General features: G+C 41.5%; 1 protein-coding gene across 1 annotated transcript in view; it reads left to right on the top strand.

The window, feature by feature from the left end:
* LOC135257880 (saccharopine dehydrogenase-like oxidoreductase) overlaps nt 1-18,851 on the top strand; it is an 88,195-nt gene that overhangs the window by 45,242 nt on the left and 24,102 nt on the right. The window contains exons 5-6 of the mRNA XM_064341106.1: nt 15,509-15,620; nt 15,728-15,809. Of these exons, the coding sequence (XP_064197176.1) occupies nt 15,509-15,620; nt 15,728-15,809 (194 nt within the window). The remainder of the gene's footprint in view (nt 1-15,508; nt 15,621-15,727; nt 15,810-18,851) is intronic.

The raw sequence follows: 18,851 nt of genomic DNA on the forward strand, positions 1-18,851 counted from the left end.
ACATCAACAGACAAGCGGAGAAGTGTACTGTAGCGTTGGGATGAGAAAATGTTGCTGTCACTGTTACAAAGAATACGCAATGCATCTATAATGAGACGAACCTTTAGAACGGCATTACAAAAGTAAAATGTGACATATTATACATAGTTAGAAAGCTTGTTCTATCACCTGTTGGATCGATGAAGTGTAGATCAAGCCAGTTTGTACTACAAAGTTCAAGAACACCCAAAGCAACATGTGTGGTATTACAAGCTGACGTCTTTTTCTGGAGTAAGACCGGACCAGAAGCTGCTGCACACGTGTTGTTGACGGCGTTGTTGCACTTTTTAGTACAGTCTGGCTTGTTTGAGAACTCGTTTATTCAGTAGGTGAGAGCATAAGCTTTCTAACCAGGTATAACAGCACATCTATTTTTGGTTTTGGAATATCGTTTTTTTAGGTCAACCGAAAGTTCTCTCATCATCGCATTAAAGCCATTCACTCTTTGTTAGCACTAGCATTCAAAGACGCTGGACCTGACGAAACGTCGTCAACGAATTTGCTTAATATCTTGTGAAATACTATTATTATTGAGGACTTCTGGGTATGCCTACGCCATTTGTTTGTTGATATACCTAGCTGACAGCGTTTTCATGTGTAATTTTTCATTTGGAATACCGTTTTATCGCGTTCACTTCCGCATTCAGCTATTTCCTTTCTGGTGGCTGGTGAGGACGTACAGCGGACCGCATCACGTGTGCAAAGCCGACCAATGCTGTAACTTCATAATTCACATTTTTATGACGCCACCGCCCCCATTCATTTTCAATGGGAAAAATTGGTCATACAAAAGTCATATTTCTCAAAAACCGTGCAGCGAAACTTTCCACAAATTAATAGCCATCGATTCCCAAAGAAGCCGGTCATTTTGACATATGGCACGTGTATGTGGTGTGAAAACTCTGGGAGGAGTAGCAGTCCAAAAAATGGGTGGAATAATAATAATAAATAAAGACTAGACAAATCCTGCAGAAATTGTGAAGTGTGGTTGCCGCCAATGCAAAGTCGACTTTCTGCTGAACAGAGTGAACAGTGGTAGGTAGTTGCTATGATGTTTGAGGCAGTTGCTACAGTGTTGCTAGGTGGTTCTATGGAGTTCTAGGTGGTTTTATGGAATTCTAAGTGGTTGCTAGGGTGGTACTAGGTGGTTGCTATTAAGTTTCGGGTGGATGCTAGGGTGTTGCTAGGCAGTTGTTATGGTATTCCAGGTGGTTGCTAGGGTATTCTAGGTGGTTGCTAGGGTGTTGCTTGGTGGATGCTAAGGAGTTTTAGGTGGTTACAATGGTGTTGCTAGGTGGTTGCTATGGAGTTATAGCCAGTTGCTAGGGTGTTGCTAGGGCATTCTAAGTGGTTGCTAGGATGTTGCTAGGTGATTGCTATGGAGTTCTAGGTGGTTACTATGGTGTTGTTAGGTGGTTGCTATGGAGTTCTAGGTGGTTGCTAGGGGGTTGCTATGGTGTTCCAGGTGGTTGCTATGGTGTTGCTAGGTGGTTGCTAGGGTGTTGCCAGTATTTGCTATGGTGTTCCAGGTGGTTGCTATGGAGTTCTAGGTTGTTGCTAGGGTGTTGCTAGGGGGTTGCTAGGGTATTCTAAGTGGTTGCTATGGTGTTGCTAGGCAGTTGTTATGGTGTTCCAGGTGGTTGCTAGGGTGTTGCTAGGGTATTCTATGTAGTTGCTATGATGTTGCTAGGTGGTTGCTATGGAGTTATAGGCGGTTGCTAGGATGTTGCTAGGCAGTTATGGTGTTCCAGGTGGTTGCTAGGGTGTTGCTAGGTGGTTGCTATGGTGTTCCAGGTGGTTGCTAGGGTGTTGCTAGGTGGTTGCTATGGTGTTCCAGGTGGTTGCTATGGTGTTGCTAGGTGGTTGCTATGGAGTTCCAGGTGGTTGCTATGGTGTTGCTAGGTGGTTGCTATGGAGTTCTAGGTGGTTGCTAGGGTGTTGCCAGGCATTTGCTATGGTGTTCCAGGTGGTTGCAAGTGTGTTGTTAGGTGGTTGCTATGGAGTTCTAGGTGGTTGCTAGGGTATTCTAAGTGGTTGCTAGGATGTTGCTAGGTGGTTGCTATGGAGTTATAGGCGGTTGCTAGGGTGTTGCTAGGCAGTTGTTATGGTGTTCCAGGTGGTTGCTAGGTTGTTGCTAGGTCGTTGCTATGGTGTTCCAGGTGGTTGCTAGGGTGTTGCTAGGCAGTTGTTATGGTGTTCCAGATTGTTGCTAGGGTGTTGCTAGGTGGATGCTATGGTGTTCCAGGTGGTTGCTAGGGTGTTGCAAGGTGGTTGCTATGGTGTTCTAGATGGTTGCTATGGTGTGGCTAGGTGGTTGCTATGGCTTTATAGCCGGTTGCTAGGGTGTTGCTAGGCATTTGCTATGGTGTTCCAGGTGGTTGCTAGTGTGTTGTTAGGTGGTTGCTATGGAGTTCTAGGCGGTTGCTAGGGTGTTCTAGGTGGTTGCTAGGGTGTTGCTAGGGGGTTGCTATGGAGTTCTAGGTGGTTGCTAGGGCTTTCCAATGACCCGACCCATAGTTCTCTATGACAAACGGTTCCAACGTTATGAAATATCAAACATCGGCCAATCAGGAAGGGGGGCGAGGCTGATCTACACCAATGGACATAGGACTCTCGACCATGTCCAATGAGGCATTGCACAATTTGTGGGCAATTTTTCCCCATAGAGATGAATGGCAGAATGTCCAAATCTAGAGAGAGACCAGAGCACTGCTGCTAGAAGACAGGCCATTGTGACATCACAAGGGTGAGAAGACAGAGCATTGTGACATCACAAGGGTGAACAATCCGCTATTCATTCCCGATCAAGCCGCTCGATTTGACATATTGCACGTGTATGTGGTGCGAAAACTCTGGGAGGAGTAGCGGTCCAAAAAATGGGTGGAAAGATAGAATAATAATAAAAATAACTATTTTTTAGGCGGTTGCTAGGGTGCTGCTAGGTGGTTGTAATGGAGTTTCAGGTGGTTGTAATGGAGATCCAGGTGGTTGCTATGGAGTTATAGGCGGTTGCTAAGGTGTTGCTAGGCAGTTGTTATGGTGTTCCAGGTGGTTGCTAGGGTGTTGCTAAGTGGTTGCTAGGGAATTCTAGGTGGTTGCTAGGGTGTTGCTAGGTGGATGCTACGGAGTTCTAGGTGGCTACTTTGGTGTTGCTAGGGTGTTGCTAGGTGGTTGCTATGGAGTTCTAGGTGGTTGCTATGGTGTTGCTAGGTGGTTGCTATGGAGTTAAAGCCGGTTGCTAAGGTGTTGCTAGGCATTTGCTATGGAGTTATAGGCGGTTGCTAGGGTGTTGCTAGGCAGTTGTTATGGTGTTCCAGGTTGTGGCTAGGGTGTTGCTAGGTGGTTGCTAGGGTATTCTAAGTGGTTTCTAGGGTGTTGCTAGGCAGTTGTTATGGTTTTCCAGGTGGTTGCTAGGGTGTTGCTAGGTCGTTGCTATGGTGTTCCAGGTGGTTGCTATGGAGTTATAGGCGGTTGCTATGGTGTTGCTAGGTGGTTGCTATGGAGTTCTAGGTGGTTGCTAGGGTGTTGCTAGGTGGTTGCTATGGAGTTCTAGGTGGTTGCTAGGGTGTTGCTAGGGGGTTGCAAGGTTATTCGAAGTGGTTGCTAGGATGTTACTAGGTGGTTGCTATGGAGTTATAGGCGGTTGCTAGGGTGTTGCTAGGCAGTTGTTATGGTGTTCCAGGTGGTTGCTAGGGTGTTGCTAGGGTATTCTAGGTGGTTGCTAGGATGTTGCTAGGTGGTTGCTATGGAGTTATAGGCGGTTGCTAGGGTGTTGCTAGGCAGTTGTTATTGTGTTCCAGGTGGTTGCTAGGGTGTAGCTAGGTGGTTGCTATGGTGTTCCAGGTGGTTGCTAGGGTGTTGCTAGGTGGTTGCTATGGAGTTCTAGGCGGTTGCTATCGTGTTGCTAGGTGGATGCTATAGAGTTATAGCTGGTTGCTAGGGTGTTGCTAGGCATTTGCTATGGTGTTCCAGGTGGTTGCTAGTGTGTTGTTAGATGGTTGCTATGGAGTTCTAGGTGGTTGCTAGGATGTTGCTAGGTGGTTGCTATGGAGTTATAGGTGGTTGCTAGGGTGTTGCTAGGGTATTCTAAGTGGTTGCTAGGATGTTGCTAGGTGGTTGCTATGGAGTTATAGGTGGTTGCTAGGGTGTTGCTAGGCTGTTGTTATGGTGTTCAGGTGGTTGTAGTTTTGTAGGGGTTGCTATGGGTCCAGTGGTGCTAGGTGTTGCTAGTGGTTGCTATGGAGTTCTAGGCGGTTGCTATCGTGTTGCTAGGTGGATGCTATGAGTTATAGGCCGGTTGCTAGGTGTTGCTGGCATTTGCTATGGTGTTCCAGGTGGTTGCTAGTGTGTTGTTGATGGTTGCTATGGAGTTCTAGGTGGTTGCTAGGTGTTGCTAGGTGGTTGCTATGGAGTTATAGTGGTTGCTAGGGTGTGTGTCTAGGGTGGTGTTGCTAGAGTTGGTGTTGCTATGGGTTCTAGGTGGTTGGTTCTAGTGTGGTGGTTGCTATGGTTAGGTTGCTATGGAGTTCAGTCGGTTGCTAGGTGTTGCAGGCATTTGCTATGTGGTTAGGTGGTTGCAGGTTGCTAGGTGTGTTGCTGGAGTTGGTGGTTGCTATGGTGTTGCAGGTCTGTGGGTGCTAGGGTGTTGCTAGGTGGTTGCTATGGGTTTAGGGTTGCTAGGGTGTTGCTAGGCAGTTGTTATGGTGTTCCAGGTGGTTGCTAGGGTGTTGCTAGGGTCGTTGCTATGGTGTTCAGGTGGTTGCTATGGATTAAGCGGTTGCTATGGTGTTGCTAGGTGGTTGCTATGGAGTTCTAGGTGGTTGCTAGGGTGTTGCTAGGTGGTTGTATGGAGTTCTAGGTGGTTGCTAGGGTGTTGCTAGGTGGTTGCTATGGTTTCAGGTGGTTGCTAGGTGTTACTAGGTGGTTGCTATGGAGTTCTAGGCGGTTGCTAGGTGTTGCTAGGTGTTGCTATGGAGTTCTAGGTGGTTGCTAGGGTGTTGCTAGGTATTCTAGGTGGTTGCTAGGATGTTGCTAGGTGGTTGCTATGGAGTTATAGGGGGTTGCTAGGTGTTGCTAGGCTGTTGTTATGGTGTTCCAGGTGGTTGCTAGGTGTGTGCTAGGTGGTTGCTATGGTGTTCCAGGTGGTTGCTAGGGTGTTGCTAGGTGGTTGCTATGGAGTTCTAGGTGGTTGCTAGGTGTTGCTAGGTGGTTGCTATGGTTCAGGTGGTTGCTAGTGGTGTTGTAGGTGGTTGCTATGGGTTCTAGGTGGTTGCTAGGTGTTGTTAGAGGTTTGCTATGGGTTCAGGTGGTTCCTAGGATGTTGCTAGGTGGTTGCTATGGAGTTATAGGTGGTTGCTAGGGTGTTGCTAGGGTATTCTAAGTGCTTGCTAGGATGTTGCTAGGTGGTTGCTATGGAGTTATAGGTGGTTGCTAGGGTGTTGCTAGGCTGTTGTTATGGTGTTCCAGGTGGTTGCTAGTGTGTTGCTAGGTGTTGCTATGTGTTCCAGGTGGTTGCTAGGGTGTTGCTAGGTGGTTGCTATGGAGTTTAGGGTGCTAGTGTGCTAGGTGGTGCTATGAGTTATAGCGGTGCTAGGGTGTTGCTAGGCAGTTGTTATGGTGTTCCAGGTGGTTGCTAGGGTGTTGCTAGGTCGTTGCTATGGTGTTCCAGGTGGTTGCTAGGGTGTTGCTAGGCAGTTGTTATGGTGTTCCAGATTGTTGCTACGGTGTGGCTATGGGGTTGCTATGGAGTTCTAGGCGGTTGTTAGGTCTTTACTGAGTCCAATGACGCGACCCATAGTTCTTTATGACAAACGGTTCAAAAGTTATGAAATATCAAACATCGGCCAATCAGGAAGGGGGGAAAGGCTGATCTCCACCAATGGACAAAGGACTCCCTACCATGTCCAATGAGGCATTGCACAATTTGTGGGCAATTTTTCCCCATAGAGATGAATGGCAGAATGTTCAAATCTAGAGAGAGACCAGAGTACTGCTGCTAGAAGACAGGTCATTGTGACATCACAAGGGTGACAAGACAGAGCATTGTGACATCACAAGGGTGAACATTCCGCCATTCATTCCCTATGGGAAAAAATTGCCCACAAAAATTCAAATTTTCAAAAACCGGGCAACCAATCTTTCCACAAAGTAACAGCACACCATTCCCGATCAAGCCGCTCGATTTGACATATTGCACGTGTATGTGGTGCGAAAACTCTGGGAGGAGTAGCGGTCCAAAAAATGGGTGGAAAGGAAGAAATAAAAATAATAATAAGTGCAATAATAATAGTGTGCTTGCCTAAGGCAACCACACTAATAATAGTAGTGTGCTTGCCTAAGGCAACCACACTAATAATAAATAAATAAAATGTGCAATAATAATAGTGTGTTTGCCTAAGGCAACCACACTAACTAGACAATTCCTGCAGAAATTGTGAAGTGTGGTTGCCGCCAACGCAAAGTTTACTTTGTGCTGAAGGGATTGAACAGTTTCTGTAGCATGAGCAGAGACATAGTATGGTATACATGATATAACATCTTGGCAACAAGTTCATTTGTAACACACGTATTCAGAGCTAAATTAACCCTTCATCAATACTTGAGATCAGTGTTTTACTCACGGTATGCTGTGACGAGTGACCGTGAATCACAAAGCTAGCTGGCCAGTTCAGAGGGTCTTGGAAAAACCCTATATCTACACTGCCCGACCGCACCATTTTAAAAAGCAAGACAGGTCTAGGGAGATTAATTTGATTGATTGATGGTTTTACGTTAAGTTCAGCTCATTTTTACCATTCAACTAAAAACATTTAACTGGGCTGCAATTCAGAGTTTAATCTGTTACCTTAGATACCAACTCATAGACAGAGGATAGTCTATTACCTGTTAGCCTCAATGCAGTTATAAAGAGACCAAAGTGTCCAACTCGCTGGAATATAAAATGGTACTACAAAAGTAAAATGTGACATATTATACATAGTTAGAAAGCTTATTGTATCACCTGTTGGATCGATGAAGTGTAGATAAAGCCAGTTTGTTCTACAAAGTTACAGAACACTCAATGCAGTATGTGTGGTAAAACAAGCTGACGTCTTTTTCTGGAGTAAGACCGGACCTGAAGCTGCTGCACACGTTTTGTTGACGGCGTTGTTGCACTTTTTAGTTAAGCCTGGCTTGTTTGAAAATTCGTTTATTCAGTAGCTGAGAGCATAAGCTTTCTAACCAGGTATAACAGCACGTCTATTTTAGGTTTTGGAATATCGTTTTTTTAGGTCAACCGAAAGCTATGTCATCATCTCATAGAACACATTCGCTCTTTGTTAGCACTAGCATGCGAAGACGCAAAGTCTGGCTTGTTTGAAAATTCGTTTATTCAGTAGCTGAGAGCATAAGCTTTCTAACCAGGTATAACAGCACGTCTATTTTTGTTTTTTTAATATCGTTTTTTTAGGTCAACCGAAAGTGCTCTCATTATCGCATTAAAGCCATTCACTGTTTGTTAGCACTAGCATTCTAAGACGCTGCATGTGACGATACGTCGTCAACGAATTAGCGTAATATCTCGTGAAATACTATTATTATTGAGGACTTCTGGGTATGCCTAAACCATAGGTTTGTTGATATACCTAGCTGACAGCGTTTTCATTTGTAATTTTTCATTTGGAATACCGTTTAATCGCTTTCACTTCCGCATTGCCCTATACGCTTTCTGACTGAGGACGAACAGTGGACCGCATCACGTGTGCAAAGCCGACCAATGCTGTAACTTCACCGTTCGCATATGAATGACGTCACCTTCTCCATTCATCTCTATGGGAAAAAATTGGGCATAAAAATTAATATTTCTCAAAAACCGTGCAGCGAAACTTTCCACAAAGTAATAGCACACGATTCCCAAAGAAGCCGGTCATTTTGACATATGGCACATGTATGTGGTGTGAAAACTCTGGGAGGAGTAGCGGTACAAAAAATGGGTGGAAAGAATAAAATATAAGAATAATAATAATATGTGCGATAATAGTAGTGTGGTTGCCTTAAAGCAACCACACTAATAATATGTGCGATAATAGTAGTGTGGTTGCCTTAAAGCAACCGCACTAATAATATGTGAGATAATAGTAGTGTGGTTGCCTAAGGCAACCACACTAATTACCTGTTATTCTTTACCCTGACAAGTGCACAAGGTGATTTTTCCAGTTTGCTTTTACTGTATCCCCAATGTAAATTACGCAGAACTACCACGTAGCCTCCCTCACATAACTGTGTCAAGCGTTTTGAGTCAATTATAACGGGCTAACAAAGAAAATCCGAATTAAAATATTCAGCAACCAAATTAAACCATTTGAATGTTTTGGTACGTAATATGCTGTCCCAGCAAGAATGCTTAATATTTTATAAAACAGACTTAATGCAAAAGCAAGAAAAGAACAGAAGAGCACACGTTATATAATCCTCAATCTTAATTTCTCATCTGTAGACGTTGGCAGGCTATATCCAAAAGTAGGCTACTGCGCCGCATAACATAAAAGTTTGAAATCAAGTTATTATTTTGAAAATAATAATTTGGTTTGAGGCTGCAGATTTTTAAAAAAGGCGGTTGAAATAAAATTCTGCGAGTACTCAACCAATCAGAAATGTTCAGCGCATGCGCCCCACCCCGAAAGTTCCTGTAATTTTGGAAAGTACTACCCCCCGAGCAGGGACTTTTTTGGGGGTAAAATAAAGTCCGCGGAACTAAATTTAGACCCTGAGTTCCTCAAAAGGTTCCTAGTTCCTGGGGAAAGTTCCTGCAGTGGAAACGCGGCTTAAAAAAGGTGTCAGACTTGATACTCGGTACCTAACGATACTGAAATTATCTTAATAGATCAGAAACGTGATGTCCACATTTTCGAATTCATGGTTTATTAACAACCTGTTTTATTAACAACCTTTAAGTTGAAGCCTGTTCAACATATTAATAAGCATAGGCCTATAGTGTTACAACACCAAACAATAGAAAAATATATGAAATATATTTCAAAAATTAAACAATTGTAAACTAAATAATCTTTAAACAGGTCTTTCACTTTTAAATAGATCTAAAAACAGCATATTTTAATAACAATACAGCATCTTCCTATAATAAAATATTTACAAATTAGAACACCTATTGCTACTGAAGTGAACTGAGTCGAAGCTTGTGCTGTATCAACGAGGGTGAATGCACAAGCGCACGTCACTTCACTTGGCAACCTTAGTTGCTACTGCCATCTAGCGAAGATTCTGACAAATTACACTTTTCATCCTCTCAATGAGTAATTCGGGAGACACATTTCCACAGGTCCAACACCTGGCGGCGTGGTGCGCCGACAACAACCTGGCCCTCAACACCAAGAAGACCAAGGAGCTCATTGTGGACTTCAGAAAGACCAAAGGAGGCACGCACACTCCTATCTGCATCGACGGGACGGAGGTTGAGCGTGTCACCAGCTTCAAGTTTCTGGGCGTCCACATCTCCGAGGACCTCTCCTGGGCCCTCAACACTTCGACCCTGGTCAAGAAGGCTCACCAGCGACTCTTCTTCCTGAGGAGACTGAGGAAAGCCCATCTGTCTCCTCAGATTCTGGTGAACTTCTACCGCTGCACAGTTGAAAGCATCCTCACCAACTGCATCACAGTTTGGTACGGCAGCTGTTCTGCCTCGGACCGGAAAGCACTTCAGAGGGTGGTGAAAACTGCCCAACGCATCACCAGCACTGCACTCCCAGCAATTCAGACTGTCCAGCACAAGCGGTGTCTGCGGAAGGCACGCAGCATCGCCAGGGACACCTCTCACCCCAGCCACAGACTGTTTGCCCTCCTTCCCTGTGGGAGGCGCTACAGGAGCCTCTGTTCTAGGACCAGCAGGTTCAGGAACAGCTTTTTCCCCTCAGCTGTCACCTTGCTGAAATCTGCACCACGGTGACAGCCCCCCCCCCCCCCCCCCACCCGGATACCCCCACCTGGACCCCCCCAGCCCCCCCCCCCCCCCCAATGACTGACCCTTGCACTGCCGCACCTTGCTAATAATATATTTATCATATTTATACCTGTCTATATTGTTTATAACTGTCTATACTGTTTATATCATATTGTATTGTATTCATATTTATCAATATTGTGTTCATATTTATTCACTTATGTACATACACCTTACTGCACTTTACTGCTTCTTTTGCACTTCTGGTTAGATGCTAACTGCATTTCGTTGTCTCAGTACGTGTACTCTGTGCAATGACAATAAAGTTGAATCTAATCTAATCTAATCTAATCTAACATTTCCCTGGCTTTTACATTTGACACAAAACTACCGAACGTCGGAAAATTCTAATACCTAATTAGGTACGAAAAAGTGCTGAATTTTCGGTTTACAGTGCAACACTACGTTAGACACATATTCCAATCCATTGCTCAGCTTAGCAGTGAATGCTTAGCACCTCAGAGACAGATAGAATAATAATACATATTTCAAATAATAAATATGACATTGGAAAAAAAAAGAAACAAAAAACGAAATATCAACTCGCCATCCCTGCTACCTGCGTGCTGCGAGTACCTTATTATTTATTTTGACATTGGCAGACTACAGCATAAATTCTGTCTTTTGTTTATATTCAATATTAGTAATTGCAGCAAGAAACTGCAGCTATTGAATTGTATTCAAAACAGCGGTTACTATAAACGCAATCATTCACAAACATACGGATGAAAATGCGTCCATAGCCAGGAGTTAAATGTGTAACACCAATTCTACTGTCCAAATAAGTGATGATTCCGATTTGTAAAGCTAGCAACAGTAAGTAGAAATGTGATTCAACGTTGCCATCAATTGTGAAATTGGACATTGAAAATGAGAGGGGATGTAACAACAATTCAAAAGAGAAAGTTGCTGTTTAAACTGCTTTAGAATGCTGGATGTTGTAGCGCATTAATTTTAGAACTGTTAAAAGGCCAAGGTGTCCCTTTACTGAGAAATAATGCCCACCCTTGGACCAATCAGAATCGAGTATTCAGCCAAGTCGTTGTATAATGAAATTGGATCTCCTTGTTGCCGGCCTCTGCACTAAATTGCGCACGGCCTGTCAATCTTTTTTTTTGTTTGCATGCAGACACTAGTGGCTCCGTTTATAAACAAACGTAATATTATGTTAATAACGTTGTCATATTGTTTATTACTAATGCAATACAAGTTTGATTTAGCACCGTCGGCACAGGTTGCTGATGTAGGCTACTTTTTAATTTGCCAGTAGGTTACGTCTCATAATGACAAATGCCGGTTCAGTCGGTTCGCATAAAATCAAACCGGTTTAAGCTTGTGCACCGGACCGGACCGGCAAAACTGGAAACTGACCCAACCCTATGCATCACAAAAACTATTACGCTTACATTACAGTGTGAAATATCCACATTATATAATACCACAAATTATATTTAAAGACACTCAATTTAAAAAATAACATATGTAACCGAAATATTTTGAGCAGTAATACTTACATAGCAAAATGACATTTTATCTGTGTTCAGTAGTATAGAGACAGTAAATCAATGACAAAGTCATATCCGCTTCTGTTTTGCTCCAGAAAACCGATGTCATAGGTATATCAGCAAAGACATGGCTTAGCTATGCTCCGAAGTCCTCAATAATAATAGTACTCTCCAAGAAATTATGAAAAATTGTTGACAATGTTTCGTTAGGTGCAGCATCTTTTACTGCTACCCCAGAGTGAATGCGCAAGTGAATGCGATGATAAGAAAATTTTCCGTTACACTGACCGATAAAACGCTATTCCAAAAGCAAAATCAGACTTGTTATACATCGTTAGAAACGTTATACTCACCTACTGAATAAATGAATTGTCAATCAAGCCAGGCTGTACTAAAAAGGGCGACACCACCATAAACAACACGTGGTATCACGCACAGCTATTTTGGAAGGTACCCAGGCATCACAGATGCGTGTATATTTCACAAAGGGATTGTCAAAGACAATATATGACCACTCAGTCTCAAAAGAGATATCTCTACGCATAAACTAATGGTAATGTTGTATATTTATTCAATATTTAGTCCCAGATTTTGATTTTAGAATGACATGGTATAATTTTTGAAAACTTTGTCTTGTTTATTTCGTTATTCAGTGAGCAGTGTTTTCACTGCTGTATTGGCATATCTTAGGGCTATTGTCAGGTTTATCTTGTTGAATACGATTTTCTAGTGGTGAAAGAATATTTTTATGAATGCCAAGATAAAAAAATATTGTCTATTATGTCATGGTTGGGGGGTTTAGTTGTAGATGAGGCTGCAGGGAGGGGGGCGTGTTAAATGAATGACCATGGTGGCACTGCGAAACTCCGTATTCAGCATAGTTGTCGTGTATCGTCTACTTATGAAACTAAAACAACACGTTTCTGTTTTTAACTCGTAATTTGGTTGCAGTAGCGCTGAATGTCTGAGTTCAGTAATCTTGGCACGCCGGCATGCCGACCACTAGGGGGCTTGCTCGAGGTGGTTAAGAACCACCACACAACTCAGTCATGTTGATCGAACGGTGCGTCGCTTTAAATGTTGCTACTGCAAGGAAATGTGGGGCGGCATTATCCCCTTTCCTTTCGTAAAGGACAGTCCAGTGTGCCCTATGCTAAAGGAGATAAGAAAGGAAGCATTGAAGCACCTTTCCTTAGCATTTAGAGACTTCGACCAGCTCTTATCATGACTGCCACTTAGATACTTCCGGGTCATTTCACTCAGTTAGGAACCTTCCTAAGCAAAAAAGACTATTCGGACGCAGCCCCTCTCTCGTTTACTAACTGTGGATATTGCCAAGCTGTCACTCCAATTGAGACTGGGCAATAGAGACGTGTCTTACATCTTTCAGCGTAGGTAAAACATTTTTTGATTGCAGTGTGGAAAGTTTTGCTCTCAAATCTATTCTGTTTGATAAAATTACGAAAGTAACTCCATACAAAAGCAGTAGTTTGAAAGTAATAGACAATCATTAGTTTGAAAATAAGAAACGTAAGATTTGCTTAGGTGGGATTCGATCCTGTGTCTCAACGGTCCCAAAGCATGGACGTTACCAGTGAGCCACTAACTAAGGTGTCGCAGAGGCTGTGAATTTTCTTGGTCAAAAATATATATGGCCATTTTGCATGTATGATGTTTTGATTGGCAATTTATATAGTGTTCATGTGTGCATGTTTGTCTGTGTGTGTGTGTGTCCATCTGTCCATTACTCCGGAGCGGGGGGGGGTCTCCAGAAATTCTTGTCCCGCGGGGCCTCATAGGACCATGACCCATCCTTGGTCCCCAGAACTGCACAGATACTCCAAGTGTAGTCCAAAACTTCTGGCTATATATCCCAGCATCCTGTTGGCCGTTTTTACTACTACAGCACAGTGCCAAGAACCTGAAAGGCTTTAATCAACCATTACTCCTAAGTCTTTTTCAAATTGAACACATCCCAATTTTATTCCTCCCATAAAGTAATCCTGCCTCAGGTTTTATTTTCCACATGGAGAACTTTACATCTGGCTATACTGAATTTCAGTTGCCAGGTTTCTCTGTAAATTCTAAAGACTGTAGTATGTGAAAATCCCAGAAGGGCAGCTGTTTCTGAGTTGCTAAAACAAAATCCTGAGATGCTGGCAACAGTCATACCACCATCAAAGTCACGTAGATCAGCAACTAAACCTCTTCACCATGTTTGCATGCTATGTACATTGAGTTGCAGATTCACTTGTCTTGAGGAGCTGGCTATTTGCGTTAACAAGCTGGTATATCCAATAAAGTGGCCACTGAGTGTATATATAGTGCCTTTACATGATGGGCCACCCAGCAGCCCACTGACTTTCAATCAAAAGTTACTCTTGAACTATAAGATCTTGCTTTTGCATTATAAATGAATAATACCATTTATTTACACATACTGTCCTATAAAAATTAAGGGGAGTCACCACCCCTTAATAGGGAAAAAAAATTCTTTACTCATATCAAAATAAAATTTTACCAGTTGAATAAACACACAAATACAAGGTTTTTTTGTATTATGACTGTAGAATGTGTTGTCATGGTTGTTTAGCAACAGGGTTCACAGGGGATACACTTCTGCCAACACGGAACAGGAACTAGAGTTGTTGGCTATGATGTGTTGAGTGTAGGTGAAGCTAATAAAGAGAGCAGCAAGCAAGTTCAACAAAAGTGGCTCTTAGATTTATTACACATTTACAATGACTTTTCATTTTTTATTTTTAAAATATTCAAATGAGCTATTAGCTCATTAAATATGTGCTAATTTGCATATAAGCATATTCAATATTTAAGCTCAACAGATAAAATCTGAACTGATTTTTTAAAAATGTGATCAATAACTCAATAGTTAGGACTTGTCAGAGACTGTCAAAATATTGTTTTTTAAATTAATTATTCCAAAAATATGTACATGCTGGAAAAAAAACATTTTTGAACTATTTTTACTGATAAAATGCCACATAAAATGAAAATGACAAAACATATCAAAAGCCTCTGACACGCCCTAGCTATAACATTTAAGAAGCAGTGTGTAAAATTATGTAGCTGTATCTGTTGTTAAAGTTGAGATAAATTGAATACCCTAGCGCAATATACAGTTTTGAGAAAATGGCTGTTAAAGATTTCCACTTGACGGACCGGCGGCTTCCTCGGGTAACGTTAACGTCAACTAGGTTTCCTCTGATTTTTTCCTTAATGCCCTAGCACCAAGTAGTTGTGATCGTTTTTTCCAACACCCTTTGCTTTAAATTCAGTTTTTCACGTTAATCAACATGTCTTTTTCACTCAGTTAAAAGTACCTTACGGCTGTTCTCATGCTAACGCAGAAGTAGAATTCAGATCACGTGATGCATTCAAACCAATCACAACGCCAGAAGGGACCCTTAATCGCTAGTAGCCAATGAAATCAAAGAGTTCTGCTTGTCTTTCATCCATCCTTACAGTGACAGCAAGGGAAATATCCATATATGGTCATTCTAGCAGTAGCTCCAGGAAACAAGCTTTTTAACAATATATGATTCAACCAGGTCACTTTTAAAACCGCAGAGGCATTTAATCATTAAAGATGCTATCATAAGCTCATTTTATGCTTTGTGTACTTGACGATGGTGTTATATTATCATCTAAATTAACTATTTATAACGATTATTTACCTTTAGTGTGTTCATTTTATGAAACTATAGAAGTTGCAGAAGCAAAATATCAAGAAAAATATCAAAATTGACATATGGAACCAAAATCATTGTTTTTGATGGTGGTGCCTCCCCATGAATTGTTTTTGAACGTGCTTTAAAAGCTGAATTCTGATGTTGTTCTTGTTGTTCAATTGGCCTGATTCTCTGACAACACTCTCAGGGCCAGATTTATTTAACTTTGTTAATGCAAAGAGATTAAATCGTAATCTTGCTGTTTTTGCCTGTAATAGATGGAGGATTCTTCCTTCTGCTTCACCTTTCTTGGGGAGGGCTATACAGAGGGCCAAGATCCAACGAAGGGCAAACCCAATGCGAAGATCTGTACTCAAGTCAAAGGACCAGGTGCTGTCTCTCATTTAAAAAGGACACTTTATAAATAAGGGCTGAATACCCATGCATGTCTTTTTGTATATTTGTCCTGCTGGTCATGATGTTTCTGGGTTCCACAGATGCAGGCTACGTTGCCACCCCAATAGCCATGGTTCAAGCAGCCCTCACCCTCCTCAGTGAACCAGAATCCCTCCCAAAAATGTGAGTCTCGTTTGCTGAACTGTTTTTGGTTAATTCCTTTTGTCCTTAGGAATATTTACAGCTCCTTTCAATGTGTCCATTATTCATTTTAATCCATTTATCTGTGCATCTAAACATATTCCAGTTTCCTCATTTAATCTACTACTTATCAAGTCCAACTATTGAAGTCCAAATCCCACTACGTGGTGGAAATGACTCTTCATCTGAACAGAACAAGATTTGACCATTATTCTAGGTATCACATAACCTGGCTGAAATGCTGAACACTGTGAAACTAGGTGAGCTGCTACCAGATGTTCACAAGTCATCAGATGCATGTCAAGTCTTAAGTATTTCAGCTATAGTCCAAGGGTTCATTCCAATTGTTCATTTTCACTCCTTGTATCTCTTCCTCATGTCCTTTCCTTGCTCCTTAGCTCTACTCAATATCCATCTGTTATCTATACTCGCTTATGGTCAGGGTTGCGGGGGGTATGATCAGCGTGCATTGGGCAAAAATACACTCTGGACAGGTCACCTTACTCAGTGAAGTCTCAGTTGGAAGCACAGAACTGTGTGGTTTAAAGCCATGTCGATTACAGAGGTGGCAGAGGTGGAGAGGGCCAGGTGAATTCACAGGTGGATCATTTATATCTCATGCGTACTAAAAAAAGACTTCTGCAAAGCCTGCACTCATGTACCCTCACTGAAGCATCCTCCAGGAACCCAGTCACTCTTCACTCCTCGCACCTCCAACAAACATTTAATAAATATGAATGTCCTTAAAGATGGCGGACGTCAATTGATAAAGTAAGCGACTGGAATGAACTGGTGAAGTCTCAAGTCTTTGGTCACGAGTCTGAGTCAATTTTCAAGTCTCCAAAATAGTTCAGGCTAAACAACAATATGGCTAAAAATTTAATTGGCTACTAATTGTATCTTATTTTGTAATAAATGAGGGTACATGTGAACGAGAAGTGTATAACTGTAAAGCATAATATTATATTGCAAATTGAAGGGACAAAACAGTGTAAACACTGTGTTTCCTGTAATAAAATTAGGGAATCCTGATAAGAACTCAGTCCCTTGTAGAAAATCAGTGGGTGCATTGCAGCTGGATTCATTCATAGTCAATCAAATAACCTCTTTTCATTCTCTTGAAAAGCTATGCACTTTGTGCAGGGCGTACTGTGAATTTCCATAGTCTACCACTGCAGTGGAAGACAAGGATAAGGATATACTAATCAGACATTTTTCCCAAGATGTTGTATTGCATGAGGTGTTGAATTGGGCTAGAAACACATTATGCTATAAGAAATAACGAGAATAGTATCGTGAAAGAAAATAATTATTATGCACGATTACACGATTAATTTACAACAGTGCCATGGCATAGGCTACTTAAAGTAAACTGAACTAAGAGATTTCCTTTAGAGGGGAAAACAGTGTAAGCCATTGCTGCCTGCATATTTTGCAGGCAACTTTATCCTTGGTTATTATTTTATATGCATGACCCACATAAATAATAAATTCGATTTTTAGGCTACCTAACAATATGCCCTCCAGACAAAACAATAACATGACTTAGTTTTTATTGGTCTCTTTGATATTGAGTGGTACCACATCATGTTAAATTAGCTTGGGAGGAGATAACAAATGCAGAAGAAACATATACATAGTTTATGGTTTCATTTGACACAATTGCCTCTACGGTAGACGTTCTGCCAGCCAGAGGGAAGCATTTGCGGGATCCCGACTGTAGGGGTCTGCAGAGTCTCATATGGACATCTTCCATTATATTGCATTGATGACTATAGAGAATTTGTAGTTGACATCAAGCTGCAGTACCTTTTGGTGTAAGTAGCCATCTTTAGAGGAAGACTTAGCTATGTGATTTGGAAAAACATTCATAATTGGAAAAAACAAAGCCATTAAGTTTTTGTTTGCTTTCAAAAGACAGCTAACTCTGCTGTTGACAGGCAGTTGACTGGCCTGCTGTGTTAAAGCACAGTTAAAAATATATTTGTTGCTATTTGATTATGCTGTAGCATTTATGACATTATACGTGAAAAATAAACTGCCAAAATATGCTTTCAGAAAAAACAGGTTTGACCTCCATACTATAGGCTAAAACCTAGTGAGACAAAGTGAAAACTAAATTCACATATTGAATAAATTATATTCATACTGTAGTAATTTTGTTACTGTCGATACATTGATGATAAATTCACTCAGACCAAGATATTTGAAGAAAGGAGTTTTAATGATATTATTAAAACAACAACAAAAGACCGCAGACACTGTAGGTAAAGCACTAACATGGCGGGAGGAATAATGTGTGTTCTAAGCTCAAATAAAATTACAATGGTCTACATTCCAGTTGGTCTTAGTTCAGATGGTCAATGTGTCTGTTGCAGAGCTATGTGTTGTCTTATTTGTATGAATATGAAGGTATCTACATGTGTTTTAACACTAATTAGCTATACCCCAGTACAATGAGAGCACCTATTATTAGGGAGGTCAAACCTGTTTTGGCGATTTTTCAGAAAACATATTTTGACAGTTATTCTTCATTCATAATGTCATAAATGCTACAGTATAATCAAATAAAACATATAAATCACCAATTTGCCAGAATAAAACTGTTGTTTCCTATAATAAGATTTTTGAAATTAGCTGCTTCCCTCCGCATGTAATCACTGTCGTTAGAGGGAAACGCATCATCGCTTGAGCGACTTTTAGGGTGGGGTTATCTGTTTTCCTTCAACAACATGAACCAATATTTTGTGGTAATCATACCATAAAACTAATATACTCTACGCATTTACTGGTATGTATTGTTATGGGATGCATCATTTAATGAAAACTGTACACTCAAAACGCAATACATGCCAAAATTGTCTCAACAGCAAACAGCAGCCGCTAGCTTCAAAATTCCATTGCAGTTTGGGACTAGAATCGAGCAGGCTCATGTCCCCATTTTCACCCTAATAAAAAAAACACCTATTCATAAAACTAAAATCCTTTATACCATACTGTAGACACGATCTTGGAGAAAAAATA

This window comes from Anguilla rostrata, chromosome 6, assembly GCF_018555375.3.
Source record: "Anguilla rostrata isolate EN2019 chromosome 6, ASM1855537v3, whole genome shotgun sequence".
NCBI classification, from domain to species: domain Eukaryota; kingdom Metazoa; phylum Chordata; class Actinopteri; order Anguilliformes; family Anguillidae; genus Anguilla; species Anguilla rostrata.